This window comes from Nerophis lumbriciformis, linkage group LG07 (genome assembly GCF_033978685.3).
Source record: "Nerophis lumbriciformis linkage group LG07, RoL_Nlum_v2.1, whole genome shotgun sequence".
Classification (NCBI taxonomy): Eukaryota; Metazoa; Chordata; class Actinopteri; order Syngnathiformes; family Syngnathidae; genus Nerophis; species Nerophis lumbriciformis.
The window spans coordinates 44,760,384-44,778,124 of record NC_084554.2 but is presented as its reverse complement, the minus strand read 5'-3'; the positions used below and the strand labels follow the sequence as shown (position 1 = coordinate 44,778,124).

General features: G+C 34.8%; 1 protein-coding gene across 1 annotated transcript; it reads right to left on the bottom strand.

Annotated features, from left to right (window-relative positions):
- Nucleotides 1-848: 848 nt before the first annotated feature.
- vopp1b (VOPP1 WW domain binding protein b) lies at nt 849-12,893 on the bottom strand. Its single transcript, XM_061965092.1, has 5 exons — nt 12,583-12,893; nt 8,269-8,327; nt 5,838-5,915; nt 1,357-1,490; nt 849-1,278 (listed from the first exon to the last, which is right to left on the bottom strand). The coding sequence occupies exons 1-5, from the start codon at nt 12,625-12,627 to the stop codon at nt 1,073-1,075; spliced, it is 522 nt and encodes a 173-aa protein (XP_061821076.1). The 5' UTR covers nt 12,628-12,893; the 3' UTR covers nt 849-1,072.
- Nucleotides 12,894-17,741: the final 4,848 nt, after the last annotated feature.

The window sequence follows — 17,741 nt, the reverse complement described above, 5'->3', positions numbered from 1 at the left end:
TTACTCTTCGTCGGCGTCGCCATGGCTGTATCTTCCTCGTTCTTCTGCTTCGTCTCCTTGTTGTGTGCACAGTTGTGCACTGCACTCTCTAAAAACCCTAAATGTTATTGTAGTTATAGATGGCAGTATTGTTCTGTTTAAGAGTGTCACAACATTGCTGTTTACGGCAGACGAACTGCTTTACGGTAGACAAAAACGTGACTGCTGTTGTTGTGTGTTGTTACTGCGCTGGGAGGACGTTAATGAAACTGCCTGACAATTAACCCACATAAGAAACCAAGAACTCGCCCTCCATCATTCTACAGTTAGAACATGATTGGGCAGGCACGCTGTTTATATTGTGGGAAAGCGGACTCAGGTCCGCATGAAGCTGGAGGGGGCGTGGCCTCCAGCTGTGCCTGAATTTCGGGAGATTTTCGGGAGAAAATTTGTCCCGGGAGGTTTTCGGGAGAGGCGCTGAAAGTATGGTTAGCATGCTAACTACCTTAACACTATTGCTAGCCAAGATTCCTGCGAGCTAAAGACTGCACAGTATTTGTTTTAGCAAGTATTTGCATGGTAATTGTCTATCTTTACCACCAGACCTTCGTAACTTAGATTCAATATCCCTCTTCAAATCACACCTATTCCTGACTGCTTATTCATTGTAACATCTTTTCTTCTCTATCTTTGTTGTTGTTTTTTTTATCCAATTTGATTCTATTGTTTTGATTTTGTACGGTGTCCTTGAGTGCCCAGAAAGGTGCCTTATAAATAAAATGTATTATTATTATTATTATTATTATTATCGTACCGAAAGTTGTACACTCAAGTTATTCTCGCCCTGCAATTTTTTCAAAAGAGCCAAATTATGTTGTACTTTTTATTCCACAATGATGTGATACATTGTGTACTTCCACATGATTTATACATCGTGTACTTTTAAGATGATTGACGATGACAGTGAAGTGATTGGGTCAATAGAAACTCATCTTTGGTCGGAACAGAACAAAAAAAATTGGTTGTTTGCTTTGTCGATTGTTCCTCTTTTCTGGAGGACAACAAACGTTTTTTGAGGCTTTCATCGCAGACGTTACTTCTTGTCAGCGTTGTGGAAGATTTGTTCGTAGGACGGCGGCGGGTGGTTGCAGTACGAGGGCGGTGGCGGGTAGGAGGCCATCATCATGTGGGCGGAGCCAGTCTGCTGCAGGTAAGCGGGGTGTGTCGTGGTGAGCGAGGGGTCGGCACCCGCCACCCCGTTCACGCCGAAGCCCTGCATGTGTCCTGGCTGCTGGGAAACTACACACAGGATATCTGGTTTTTAATCCGCTTCTTTGACGTGATACCATACTTTTGGTCTTTTGTGTGGTCCTTTACCTGGCGAGCTGGCAGGGTGTCTGGTGAAAGAAACGTTGAAGACGGGATCGTCGGTCAGTGAGGAGGAGTACATTCTTCTACGGACGAAGAAACCCACGCCGCAGCACAACAACACTGCCATCATCAACACCACCCTGACAAACACAAGAACCCCACTTGACAACACTGGAGGAGACACAACTTGTTGACAATGTGTGTGTGTGTGTGTGTGTGTGTGCGTGCCCTGATTATTTGGTAAAATCAGCATCACTGTGATCAGCACAACTCGCTAAGATAAGCATTGCTTGCTAAAATCAGCATAATTTGCTAAAATCAGCATTCTTTGCTAAGATCAACCTTATTTGCGAAAATCAGCATCACTATGATCGGCATAATTTGCTAAACTCAGCATATTTTGCCAAGATTGGCATTGTTTGCTAAAATCAGCGTAATTTGCTGAGATCAGCATTATTTGCTAAAATCAGTATCGCTATGATCAGCATAATTTGCTGTACTCAGCATCATTTGTAAAGATTAGCATTGTTTGCTAAAATCAACAGAATTTGCTGAGATCAGCATTATTTGCTAAAATCAGTATCGCTATGATCAGTATAATTTGCAAAAATCAGCATGATTTGCTAAGATTAACATTGTTCGCTAAAATCAGGATAATTTGCTAAGATTAGCATCGTTTGCTAAAATCAGCATAATTTGCTAAAATCAGCATTCTTTGCCAAGATTAATCTTATTTGCTAAAATCAGCATTCTTTGCTAAGATTAATCTTATTTGCGAAAATCAGCATCACTATGATCAGCATACCGGTAATTTGCAAAACTCAGCATATTTTGTGAAAATTAGCATTGTTTGCTAAAATCATCATAATTTGCTAAACTCAGCATTCTTTGCTAAGATCAACCTTATTTGCGAAAATCAGCATCACTATGATCGGCATAATTTGCTAAACTCAGCATATTTTGCCAAGATTGGCATTGTTTGCTAAAATCAGCGTAATTTGCTGAGATCAGCATTATTTGCTAAAATCAGTATCGCTATGATCAGCATAATTTGCTGTACTCAGCATCATTTGTAAAGATTAGCATTGTTTGCTAAAATCAACAGAATTTGCTGAGATCAGCATTATTTGCTAAAATCAGTATCGCTATGATCAGTATAATTTGCAAAAATCAGCATGATTTGCTAAAATTAACATTGTTCGCTAAAATCAGGATAATTTGCTAAGATTAGCATCGTTTGCTAAAATCAGCATAATTTGCTAAAATCAGCATTCTTTGCTAAGATTAATCTTATTTGCTAAAATCAGCATTCTTTGCTAAGATTAATCTTATTTGCGAAAATCAGCATCACTATGATCAGCATACCGGTAATTTGCAAAACTCAGCATATTTTGCGAAAATTAGCATTGTTTGCTAAAATCATCATAATTTGCTAAACTCAGCATTCTTTGCTAAGATCAACCTTATTTGCGAAAATCAGCATCACTATGATCGGCATAATTTGCTAAACTCAGCATATTTTGCCAAGATTGGCATTGTTTGCTAAAATCAGCGTAATTTGCTGAGATCAGCATTATTTGCTAAAATCAGTATCGCTATGATCAGCATAATTTGCTGTACTCAGCATCATTTGTAAAGATTAGCATTGTTTGCTCAAATCAACAGAATTTGCTGAGATCAGCATTATTTGCTAAAATCAGTATCGCTATGATCAGTATAATTTGCAAAAATCTGCGTGATTTGCTAAGATTAACATTGTTCGCTAAAATCAGCATCATTTTCTGAGATCAGCAATATTTGCTAAAATCAGCATCGCTATGATCAGCATAATTTGCAAAAATCAGCATGATTTGCTAAAATTAGCATTGTTTGCTAAAATCACCATAATTTGCTAAACTCAGCATATTTTGCTAAAATCACCATAATTTGCTAAAATCAGCATTGTTTGCTAAAATCAATCTTATTTGCTAAGATCAGTATTGTTTTCTAAACTCAACCATATTTGCTAAAATTAGCATCACGGTGATCAGCATAATTTGCTAAACTCAGCATAATGTGCTAAAATCAGTATAATTTGTTTGCTAAAATCAACAGAATTTGCTGAGATCAGCATTATTTGCTAAAATCAGTATCGCTATGATCAGCATAATTTGCTAAAATCAGCATTGCTATGATCAGCATAATTTGCTAAAATCAACATCGCTATGATTATCATATTTTGCTATGATCAGCATAATTTACTAAACTCAGCATCATTTGCTAAAATAATCATAATTTGCTAAAATTAGCATCATTTGCTAAAATCACCATACTTTGCTAAAATCAGCATTGTTTGCTAAAATCAACCTTATTTGCAAAAATCAGCATCATTATGATCAGTATAATTTGCTAAACTCAGCATATTTTGCTAATATTAGCATTGTTTGCTAAAATCAGCATAATTTTCTGAGATCAGCATTATTTGTTAAAATCAGTATCGCTATGATCAGCATAATTTACTAAGATCAGCATCGCTATGATCAGCATAATTTGCTGAACTCAGCATAATTTGTAAAGATGATCATTGTTTGCCAAAATCAGCATCATTTGCTGAGATCAGCATTTGCTAAATTCAGTATCGCTATGATCAGCATAATTTGCAAAAAATCAGCATGATTTGCTAAAATTAGCATTGTTTGCTAAAATCACCATAATTTGCTAAAATCAGCATTGTTTGCTAAGATCAATCTTATTTACTAAGATCAGTATTGTTTTCTAAACTCAACCATATTTTCTCAAATTAGCATCATGATGATCAGCATAATTTGCTAAACTCAGCATGTGCTAAAATCAGCATAATTTGCAAAGATTAGCATTGTTAGCTAAAATCTACAGAATTTGCTGAGATCAGCATTATTTGCTAAAATCAGTATCGCTATGATCAGCATAATTTGCAAAAAAAAAATGATTTGCTAAGATTAACATCGCTTGCTAAAATCACCATTATTTGCTAAAATCAGCATTGTTTGCTAAAATCAATCTTATTTGCTAAGATCAGTATTGTTTTCTAAACTCAACCTTATTTGCTAAGATTAGCATGACGATGATCAGCATAATTTGCTAAACTCAGCACAATGTGCTAAAATCAGCATAATTTGCTAAGATTGGCATTGTTTGCTAAAATCAACAGAATTTGCTGAGATCAGCATTATTTGTTAAAATCAGTATCGCTATGATCACCATAATTTGCAAAAATCAGCATGATTTGCTAAAATTAGCATTGTTTGCTAAAATCACCATAATTAGCTAAAATCAGCATTGTTTGCTAAAATCAATCTTATTTGCTAAGATCAGTATTGTTTTCTAAACTCAACCATATTTGCTAAAATTAGCATCACGATGATCAGCATAATTTGCTAAACTCAGCATAATGTGCTAAAATCAGTATAATTTGTTTGCTAAAATCAACAGCATTTGCTGAGATCAGCATTATTTGCTAAAATCAGTATCGCTATCATCAGCATAATTTGCTAAAATCAGCATTGCTATGATCAGCATAATTTGCTAAGATCAGCATCGCTATGATCATCATATTTTGCTATGATCAGCATAATTTGCTAAAATCATAATTTGCTAAAATTAGCATAATTTGCCTAAATTACCATAATTTGCTAAAATCAGCATTGTTTGCTAAAATCAACCTTATTTGCAAAAATCAGCATCATTATGATCAGCATAATTTGCTAAACTCAGCATATTTTGCTAATATTAGCATTATTAGCTAAAATCAGGATAATATGCTGGGATCAGCATTATTTGCCAAAATCAGTATCGCTATGATCAGCATAATTTGCTAAAATCAGCATTGCTATGATCAGCATAATTTGCTAAGATCAGCATCACTATGATCATCATATTTTGCTATGATCAGCATAATTTGCTAAAATCATTATAATTTGCTAAAATTAGCATCATTTGCTAAAATTACCATAATTTGCTAAAATCAGCATTGTTTGCTAAAATCAACCTTATTTGCAAAAATCAGCATCATTATGACCAGCATAATTTGCTAAACGCAGCATATTTTGCTAATATTAGCATTGTTAGCTAAAATCAGGATAATATGCTAGGATCAGCATTATTTGCTAAAATCAGTATCGCTATGATCAGCATAATTTGCTAAAATCAGCATGATTTGCTGAGATTTGCATTGTTCGCTAAAATCAGCATAATCTGTAAGATTATCACTGCTAAAATCAACATAATTTGCTAAAATCAGCATTGTTTGCGAAAAATCATCCTAATTTGCTAAAATCAGCATCGCTATGATCAGCATGATTTGCTAAGGTCAGCATTATTTTCTATGATCAGCAATATTTGCAAAGGTCAGCAATATTCGCTATGATCACCAAAGTTTGCCTTGTCCAGCATTATTTGCAACGATAAGCAATATTTGCTCAAATTTGCAATATTTGCTAAGTTGTGTGCTGTACTGCAGTAGTACTCACCACAAGTACCACAGTCTCTGGATGGACAACGCTCTCACACAGCACCGCATCCCACAGCAGTCTTCGTAAGACCGACATCTGACAAAGTACACATCAATTACTCATTCATTATACATATAAATACTTCATTCATTATACATGTACATACTATATAAATACTTCATTCATTATACATATACATACTGTTTAAAGAATTCATTTATTATACATATAAATACTTTATAAATACTTAATTTATTATACATATAAATACTGTTTAAATAATTCATTTATTATACATATAAATACTGTATAAATACTTCATTTATTATACATATAAATACTGTATAAATATTTCATTTATTATACATATAAATACTGTATAAATACTTCATTTATTATAAATATAAATACTTTATAAATACTTCATTTATTATACACAAATACTGCACAAATAATTTATTATGCATTTACATACTGTATAAATACTTCAACAAGAATTCTACTTCCAATTAAAGTAAACATGTTGTGGATGTTTTAGTTGCAAATATGTTAACGTTAGTCCGTTTATAGCGTCATAAATGACTGTAATATATGCATCTTTTGCGTACGCACGCACGCACACACGCACACACACAAACACACACACATATACTGGTTATCATTTGGAATGGGGACCAAGTTTTTGATCATCACTTTTGGGGACCACCCTTTCTACAGGTTGTGGAGGCATAAAAAAATGTGGTAAAATTACCACTGCCCAGTTAGCTCATACACGTCTTTAAATCTCTGGATTGATGAAGTAATGTGCTGATCATTCTTACTGGGGACCCTGGGGAAAAAGAGATAATATGATTCATGGGGGCCAAATTTCAATAATTTTGCATAATTCACACACATTTGTACGTGATTACTGAGGATCATTTAAAAAATAAAAAATAAAAAGTTCAAATTAAATATGTCATGATCCTCAGAATACAGCACTACAGCTGTCCTCTTATAGGAAGTTCCATCCATCCATCCATTTTCTACCGCTTGTCCCTTTTGGGGTCACGGGGGGGTGTTGGAGCCTATCTCAGCTGCATTCAGGCGGAAGGCGGGGTACACCCTGGACATGTCGCCACCTCATCGCAGGGCCAACACAGATAGACAGACAACATTCACACTCACATTCACACACTAGGGACCAGTTAGTGTTGCCAATCAACCTATCCCCAGGTGCATGTTTTTGGCGGTGGGAGGAAGCCGGAGTACCCGGAGGGAACCCACGCAGTCACGGGGAGAACATGCAAACTCCACACAGAAAGATCCAGAGCCCGGGATTGAACTCAGGACTTATAGGAAGTTTCACCACTTAAATGTTAAATCAAATCCTGCGTCTTCTGTGACATTACTGAAAACTGCTATTTAGCAGTAATGAAGTTGTCTGCAACTCCAACTAGGGGGGGTTAATGTGTGGGGAGGGCAGGGTTTGGTGGTAGCAGGTGTGTATATTGTAGCCCGGAAGAGTTAGTGCTGCATGGGATTCTGGGTATTTGTTCTGTTGTGTTTATGTTGTGTTATGGTGCGGATGTTCTCCCGAAATGTGTTTGTCATTCTTGTTTGGTGTGGGTTCACAGTGTGGCGCATATTTGCAACAGTGATAAAGTCGTTTATATGGCCACCCTCAGTGTGACCTGTATGGCTGTTGATCAAGTATGTCTTGCAGTCACTTACGTGTATCTACAGAAGCCAAATACAACATGTGACTGTGCTGGCACGCTGTTTGTACAGGTTGTAGAGGGCGCTAAAAGGCAGTGCCATCACGGCACGCCCTTAATATTGTTGTTTGGGTGAAAATCGGCAGACATTCGTGAGAATGGTTGCCCTGTAATTCAGGAGTCTCCTGGAAAAATCGGGAGGGTTGGCAAGTATGACGCTGTCAGGCGCCATTCATATAAAACTCGCAGGCCACACTAACATTAAATTTTCATATTGAGGTGCGGGCCGCAAAATAACGTCTCGCGGGCCGTGTCTGAGACCCCTGCTTTAAGGTAATAATGTTTTATAATCATGCTGTATGAAAATATCATCATCATCATCATCAAATTAACAATACTATACACGGATTAACTATACACGGAAGAAGTGTGAGCAGAGCAGCGAGTGCAGTACCAGCTACAGCCCGATGAGGGGGCTGCTGTGCAAATGTCTCACACTCGAACAAACCAGTAAACATGTTTTATGGGCCAAAGCTTAAAAATCACTTAGGCATCTTCAGAATAGATCTGACTACCATTTAAAAAGGTTTCCCTTTAGGGGACCTGTTTTTTTGTCCCCATACCGTCAGAGGTCGCCATTAAGTAAGCATTGCCAGAACACACACACACACACACACTCACACTCACACACACTCGCACACGCACACGCACACGCACACGCACACACACGAGTACCTTCTGGTGGTACTTACATGAAGTATATTGGATATCCACCTTCAAAATACCAGCAGTACTTTTTAGCCTCTGCTGCCTGTAAACGACAAAAGTGTAAATTTAAAAAATATATCATAGAAAGGTATAAATATAAAAGGATGTGTTTTATCCTAAATGCACACCCTTTCAAACGCTACACCTTACTGATGAACATTCTAAAAAGCAACTGTAGCACTGTAGTACTGTGGTAATGTAGTACTGTAGTATACAGTGGTTTAAAGGACATACATTTAGGGATGGGTACCAAATTTGGTCGGGCACTGAGCCACGTAAAATCGAACGGTGCCATATTTTGAGACCTTTGTTGCACGCGTCCGGTTGCAGACTAAACACCGGCTAACGTAAGCAATCACTCCAGCAGCACTGAGAGCCAACCTCCATCTAAGTAATGTCGGAATTTTCAACAGCATTGGTAGAAAAAAACGCTCAAACGTGAAATAAGGTTCCACTCTTCCAAAATACTAATTTACATTGGATTTGCCCTAGACAGGCTACTATTAGCATTAGCGATTTTACATGGCGATTTTCAACACCTCCAAATTTGGTCATGAAAAACTACAACTAAGAGGAATGTTTTAATCAAACAGCTGGTGTGTAATAAGCACAATAATTACAGTACAAACACTTTGTAGGAGCACAACATAACACATTCAGCTACTTCCGAGTTGGACAACACAGTACTGCCATCTAATGTCCAGGAAGTGCAACTGCAAATCCAAATTGCAAATGAGACTCAAATGGTATAAGAAAACAAAACTGGCCAGCACCGTTATCATAATCAATTCATTTTTAAATCTTCGATTAAAAACAAAACATTATTATCAAATAATTAACATTTATTAACACACAAGTACCAAAAATTTGGTACCGGTTCAAATGTGAACAATGCCCATCCCGAGATGTAAAAAAGCAATTTCATAGCAAGCTTCTGTCAAACTGTTTTTATTTGTAACAAATCACCTCAAACAAATTTGCTGATTTAATGTCAATAAATATAGTATATATGCTGCCATTTTTTTTTTTTTTTGCTGCAGCTGTTACATATACTGTTATATTGTACATGGTAATTGGGATTTGTTATATATTGTATATATATTTTATAAAAATATAATATATCAGTATATATTATATACTGTATATATATAATATGTAAATAATACATATATGTTATATTTTATAATGCTACTATGGTACGTTTTTGTCTACTTAATACGTGCTTTATCCTTTCCATCCTTTGTAACTGAGCTACTGTGTGGAACAATTTCCCTTGTGGATTAATAAAGTTTTTCTAAGTTTAATTATATAAATAAATAAATATAGTACTTAATAATCGTACACTTGTTTGTGTTGTAAAACTGACAATTACGATGAAATGTGTTCATTTTGAACATAATTTGGTGTGCAAAATGGGTTACTGTCTCTTTAAATAAAAACGGATGGCATAAAGCCTATTCCAGGGGTCGGCAACCCAAAATGTTGAAGGAGCAATATTGGACCAAAAATACAAAAACAAATCTGTCTGGAGCCGCAAAAAATTAAAAGCCATATTACAGATAGTGTGTCATGAGATATAAACTGAATTAAGAGGACTTAAAGGAAACTAAATTACCTCAAATATAGCTACAAATGAGGCATAATGATGCAATATGTATAGAGATGTCTGTAACACAGCAGTAAAACGGCTGATTAAACAAAACAGAAGTCCTCGTCATGGACCCACTAGCTGCGAAGGCTAGCGCTCCAATTTAGCCAAACAGACTCAATAATTACAGATGCTTTTAGATTTAAATGCTTTAAAATGTAATATCGAAAATTATCGGTATCGTTTTTTTTATCGTTTGTTTTTTTTATTTTGTTTTTATTAAATCAACATAAAAAACATAATATACACTTACAATTAGAGCCCCAACCCAAAAAACCTCCTAGGGTTTTTTCTTTCTGTTATTAATATTCTGGTTCCTACATTATATATCAATATATATCAATACAGTCTACAAGGGATACAGTCCGTAAGCACACATGATTGTGCGTGCTGCTGGTCCACTAATAGTACTAACCTTTAACAGTTAATATTACTCATTTTCATTAATTACTAGTTTCTATGTAACTGTTTTTATATTGTTTTACTTTCTTTTTTATTCAAGACAATATTTTAAATGTATTTATTTTATTTTATTTTATTAATTTTTTTAAAAAGGACCTTATCTTCACCATACCTGGTTGTCCAAATCAGGCATAATAATGTGTTAATTCCACGACTGTATATATCGGTATCGGTAATTAAAGAGTTGGACAATATCGGAATATCGGCAAAAATCCATTATCGGACATCCTTTAATATGTACATATAGGTAGCCTAAATAGCATGTTAGCATCGATTAGCTTGCAGACATGCCTGCGATGAGGTGGCGACTTGTCCAGGGTGTACCCCGCCTTCCGCCCGATTGTAGCTGAGATAGGCTCCAGCGCAGAGGTGGGTAGTAACGCGCTACATTTACTCCGTTACATCTACTTGAGTAACTTTTGGGATAAATTGTACCTCTAAGAGTAGTTTTAATGCAACATACTTTTACTTTTACTTAAGTATATTTATAGAGAAGGAACGCTACTTTTACTCCGCTACTTATATCTACATTCAGCTCGCTACTCGCTACTAATTTTTATCGATCTGTTAATGCACGCTTTGTTTGTTTTGGTCTGTCAGACAGACCTTCAAAGTGCCTGCCTTACTGGTGACGTTTCAGTTCGTTCCACCAATCAGATGCAGTCACTGGTGACGTTGGACCAATCAAACAGAGCCAGGTGGTCACATGACCTGACTTAAACAAGTTGAAAAACTTATTGGGGTGTTACCATTTAGTGGTCAATTGTACGGAATATGTACTGTACTGTGCAATCTAATAATAAAAGTTCAAATCAATCAATCAAAAGTGTGAAGGAAAAAAGATACTTGTTTTATTTCAACCGTACCGTCAAGACTGACCGCACATGAGGACGTTCCTGTCTTCACAATAAAAGTGCCGCGCCATCGCGCTTGCGCTTTCAAAACAAGAGTCTCCGAAAGCCAGCGTAAACAAGCTAGCAAGCTACGGAGTTTGACACCAATATATTTCTTGTAAAGTGTATAAAAACAAATATGGAAGCTGGACAAATAGGATGCCAAAAACCCACCACTTTCATGTGGTATTAGACAGAAAGGAGGAACTTTTCTTCTCCTGCATTTGAAAACGTGGACGTTATCATCACGACTGTCTGATTACAATCAATGTAAGTCATCACAATCAGGTAATACACCAACTTATATTCTAGTCTTCATTAAAGAAAGGAATCTATATGTTAAACATGCATGTATATTCATTAAAACACCTTTAACATGTAAACAAAAACAGCAAAATAAATACTTATAAATTATATACTGTATATATCAATGTATATGTATGTATGTATGTATGTATGTATGTATGTATGTATATATATATATATATATATATATATATATATGATATGAGTGTGTATGTTACTCATCAGTTACTCAGTACTTGAGTAGTTTTTTCACAACATACTTTTTACTTTTACTCAAGTAAATATTTGGGTGACTACTCCTTACTTTTACTTGAGTAATACATCTCTAAAGTAACAGTACTCTTACTTGAGTACAATTTCTGGCTACTCTACCCACCTCTGCTCCAGCGTCCCCCGTGACCCCGAAGGGAATAAGCGGTAGAAAATGGATGGATGGATGGACATGCAGTGACCAAATATGTCTGATTAGCACTCCACACAAGTCAATAACATCAACAAAACTCACCTTTGTGCATTCATGCACAACCTTAAAAGTTTGGTGGACAAAATGAGACGGAAAAAGAAGTGGCATTAAACACGTCCTAGAAAGTCGGAGAAAGTTATGCATGTAAACAAACTATGGTGAGTTCAAGGACCGCCAAAATTAGTAGGACAAAACGGCGCTCACCAAATACTCGAATCAGTGAAGCATGTTTAATACAAACAGTGTGCTTTATAACAATTAGGGAGGTTTGTGTAATGTTTGTCCTCCTACAGAAACCGTATCAAAACAAAAAATATATATTTTCCCCCTCATCTTTTTCCATTTTTGAAAAAGCTCCAGAGAGCCACTAGGGCGGCGCTAAAGAGCCGCGGGTTGCCGACCCCTGGCCTATTCCTTGTTCAATAGAATAGGGAACAGATAATAACAAATAGAATATAACACATAATATTATTATTGCTACTAATATTATAAATATATATATAAATATATGATATTGATGACTGACCTGTACGAAGATGCAGATGATGAGAGGTGTGAGTGGATTGTTCATCTTGGCAGCTAAAAATAGCAAAAGGAAGGTCGGCGCTCCTTTACGTTCTTGGTGTAAACTGTAATGAATTATCTACGCGTCCATTTTCTACCCCGCTTTGTTGCCGTCTTCATCACGACATTAAAGACGCCAAGATCCCATCATCACACAAGATCACTTCCTAAAAAGGATCACATCGCAACAAAAGACAAGATCACTTCCTCTCGAGGCGCTTCCGAGAAAGATCTCGTCCCAGCGAACGTCATCTCGTCCCGACGGGATTTCCTTTCTTCTTCTCCCTCAGGTTCCCCGGCTGACGGGACGCATTTTAAGCGTGTTGCTGCCCTCTAGTCGCTCTTAGCGGGATTTGACGTGATCATTTTCAAAGCGTCGATTGTTTTAAAAAAAATATTAAAATGCATAGAAGAATATTAGACCATGTTGAAACATAAAATAACCAGATATTAACAGTAAATAAAAAAGTGTATAAATAATATATTTTTTACAGCTTGTCCCTCATAATTTGACAAAATTATAGATTAGTCCTAGCCATAGCCCGAGGGCACCAATGCGAGAGACGTGCCTACACGGCGGCCATCTTGGTGGGGGCCAAGTGCCCATTAAAGGAAATGCATGTGTCTTGAACATAAACCCAGACCTGCTCAGTTCTCATTGATTCTCATACATTTCACTTTTTTGTCAACGTCAAATCATATACAATATTATCATACACACATTCAGATCCCCCCCCCCCCAAAAAATATATTATTTTTACTCAAATGGGCGTGTCCCATCTTCCTAATTCATATCTATGATGAAATGTCGTTATTTTGAAAACCGTTGACGTTCAAAGCGTCGATTGTTTAAAAAAATAGTAAAATGCAAGGAAATATTAGAGTAAATGTAGCCTTAGCCCGAGAGCCCCAATGCGAGCGACGTGCCTACTTGGCGGCCATCTTGGTGGGGGCCAAGTGCTCATTAAAGGAAATGTATGTGTCTTGAACATAAACCTTAACCTGCTCAGTTCTCATTGATTCTCATACATTTCCCTTTTTTGTCAAAGTTAAATCATATACAATATTATCATTCACACATTATGATTTTTTCCCCAAATAAATTATTTTATTTTTTTGTTTAAATGGGTGTGTCCCATCTCCCTAATTCATATCTATGATGAAATGCCGTTATTTTGAAAACGGTTGACGTTTAAAGCGTCAATTGTTTAAAAAAATAGTAAAGTACATGGAAATATTAGAGTAAATGTAGCCTTAGCCCGAGAGCCCCAATGCGTGCAACGTGCCTACTTGGCGGCCATCTTGGTGGGGGCCAAGTGCCCATTAAAGGAAATGCATGTGTCTTGAACATAAACCCTAACGAGTTCGGTTCTCATTGATTCTCATACATTTCACTTTATTGTCAACGTTAAATCATATACAATAATATCATACACACATTCATATTTTTTTCCAAAAAAATATTATTTTTGCTCAAATGGGCGTGTCCCATCTTCCTAATTCATATCTATGATAAAATGCCGTTATTTTGAAAACTGTTGACGTTCAAAGCGTCGATTGTTTAAAAAAATAGCAAAATGCATGGAAATATTTGAGTAAATGTAGCCATAGCCCGGAAGCCCCAATGCGAGCGACGTGCCTATTTGGCGGCCATCTTGGTGGGGGCCAAATACCCATTAAAGGAAATGCATGTGTCTTGAACATAAACCCTAACCTGCTCAGTTCTCATTGATTCTCATACATTTCACTTTTTTGTCAACGTCAAATCATATACAATATTATCATACACACATTATGATTTTCCCCCCAAATTATTATTATATATATTTTTTCCTCAAATGGGCGTGTCCCATCTTCCTTATTCATATCTATGATTACCGTTATTTTGAAAACTGTTGACGTTTTGGCGCATGCGCAAACCAATAGGGCCTGTATTGATGAATAAAAACAGTTTTTGCACGTAAGTTTATATAAATATATATGTTCTTATAGATAGTGTCAGGGGCAATTAACTTATTTGAATACGCAAAACCAAATGAATATATAAAATAGTAATCGTTACTGTACTTTGAAATGTCAAACACCATAGCAGCAGTGACCAATAAATTGTTTTAATTGTTACAAATACTTGTAAAATAATTCAGCATATATATTTTCTTAAGTCATTTGTTTCACACTGAAAAGCAGAACAAAATGCAAGACACAATAATTAAATTAAGTACGGCAAGTCAAATGGGACATATTTCAATAACTACTTAAATGTGTAATTAATGAATCAAAATTAAAATCAAACAAATAAATGTGTCAAAAATTAGTTTAACTTGAAATTACATTATTTATTTAACTATTGAATTGTCTATATATTTAATCAATTATTGAATTAAAGTATTTAACTATTTAATTATTGGGTGGGTTTAACATAAAATATACCAATGTTCATTAAATAATTAAATGCATAATTAATGCATGACATATTTGCATTGGCATTGTTAATTCAATAATTGATTGAATGTTGAAAAATAAATAAAATAATGCAATATAATTTTACAGTGAATAAATTAATCACACTTTGAAATTGTAATTAGTTAATGACACATTTAAATAATTATTTTGTCCCATTTCACCCTCCATAATAAAGAAGTGCTGGTGGTCAATGAATACAAACTTGAAGTATTTTATGAACCAGTTTAATACTTTTGTCACATAAACACCTCTGTATAAACAAGCAGGTAACATTCAGTCAGACCAATAATACAAATAGGTACATACAATAATACTTGGAGGTTTTTTTCGTGTAGTAATACACAACAATACTGCTAAGGAGTGTGCAGTTGCCATGGCGATAGAAAAAGACACAAAATAAATGGTAAACATTCTGGCTTCAAATAACTTCACTGCTCTCTTTATGCACAAAAATAACACATATTGAAAAACAACAAGTTGACAAAAACAAGTCATTTGTCAGACACTTTTCAAACATAGAGATTCTTCTTAAATATAAAAGATATTGCCTAAAATAGACGCTGATTGTCCTTTAATTTCAGAACTTTATTGTTTCTACCAACAAGTCAAATTCCTTTTCTTACTTTAAATAGCTACTGGCCTCATTCTGAATACAATGTTTCATTAATTATTTATATTATTATTAGATTTGTACTGGCCTCACACTAAATATGACATTTCTCAGACTCCGATGTTTTAATCTTGTTGTTGACTTCTCGTATTGATCAAGCGATGATTTTATGGCCTATTTAAGGACTGCACCGCTCCACTGCCACCAGCAGAGGCGCTGCTGATTCAGTAGCAAGCAGTTAGCAATCGGAAGAAGAAAGTGACGGACGCGACCGTTGTACTCAAATCCACACCGGGATGTAAACAGGAGTTTAGTACTTTCAGAGGTTCTTCAATAAAATAAGTCGACATGGTCGAGTCCATTTTTTGTTCGCACGTAAAAACCTGAAAAATGCGACTTAAATTTCAACAATCTTGAAAAGTTTCTATAGAAATAGAAGATTTTTATTTTTATGGTTAGCCACTTCCTGTTTTCTGTTTGCCGTTTCCTGCCCAATGCTCAGTTTGCAGGCAGCTTTGTCACGTGACTGTGGGCGGAGCTACGAGACAGGCGGGCACAAATCCTTGTGTTCCATGGTTTCCTTTGTTGACCCAAGTACGGAGCTTCATTTCCGTCTTCGTTACCAAAGCTTTTTTTGGACACTAAATTTATGTCACTGAATTTTTTTCCGTTAGGTGAACTGATTTTTGTTTTTGTTTACATCCAATCATGCTGACAATTAATTTCTTTGAAAATATAATTTGTGAGCAAAATTTGTGTGTTTAATAACTCAGATTAAGAAAATTCAGTGCAGAAAAATGTTAGTCGCTTCAAAATTCAAGACTCACTTCCAGTAGTAAATAACTAAGTTTTGAAGCGACTAATATTTCTGCACTGATTGTTTTTTAAATGTTTTTTTTTACACTGAATTTTTTAACACATTTTTTTTACACTGAATTGTTTTACACTGGATTTTTAAACACACATTTTTATTCAATGAAACTGTAAGCATAATTTGACTTTAAAAAAAAATTCAGTGTAAAAAAACCCCCTTTCGTAATAAAGACAGAAATTAACCGAGTTTCCTATTCTGTGCTGCTACGTCCTTGTTTGCTTGCTACTAGCTAATATGCTAAATCTTGATTGTATTTTTTTCATGTTTAATTTGGTTTTTCACCCTTTGTTACATGAAGATTTTTTGATTACTACTCTTTTCTTGTAGTTTTTCCGGTGTATTCCGGGATTGCCCTGTTGCTCCGTTTCCTTATGAGGTCATAGTATCTACCCTACACTATTATGATTTCATTTACCGGTATCTACATTTTCTCCACAGATTTGCTCATTGTTTTTATTTGTACTTTGTTTTTGGCATTTTGTATATTGACAAATGATGTGTATATATATATATATATATATATATATATATATATATATATATATATATATATATATATATATACATATATATATATATATATATAAATATATAAAATATATATATACACATATATACATACATATACATATATGTATATACACAGACACACACACATGTATATATATATGTATATATATATACATATATACATATATATATATATATATATATACATATATATATATATATGTATATATATATATATATATATATATATATATATATATATATATATATATATATACATATATATATATATAATAAAATATTTGTGTCAACTTTTGTATATCTTCCTAATAAATGATGTTCTACAAAATGTTCACAAGTATCAAATAATAAAGAAACATTATAATAATTATGATGCATCTGCTTACAATAAAATAAAACATTAAAAAACATGAATGACCAATAGCTCCTAAACTATCTAAGCAAAGTTTCTCTATTTTTAGTTCTCAAAGTTTGCGGGTCAAAAAAAGAAGAAGCCTAAAATAGAAAAAAAATAACAAAAATAATTATATAAATGGCATAATAAATACAACACATCATATTGTTTCTATCTTCTGTACATGATTGTGTAAAACCTTCCAGATGTTTACATCCACATAATTCCCTCTCAGATTGTCTTTGGTCA

Excerpts from the sequence above, each read along its gene's own strand:
- vopp1b (XM_061965092.1), bottom strand. The coding sequence starts at position 12,627 with ATGAACAATCCACTCACACCTCTCATCATCTGCATCTTCGTACAG. Across the intron at positions 1,491-5,837 it reads CAGAGACTGTGGTACTTGTG|GGTGGTGTTGATGATGGCAG; the intron begins GTGAGTACTACT and ends TGTGTTTGTCAG. Across the intron at positions 1,279-1,356 it reads ACACCCTGCCAGCTCGCCAG|TTTCCCAGCAGCCAGGACAC; the intron begins GTAAAGGACCAC and ends TCCTGTGTGTAG.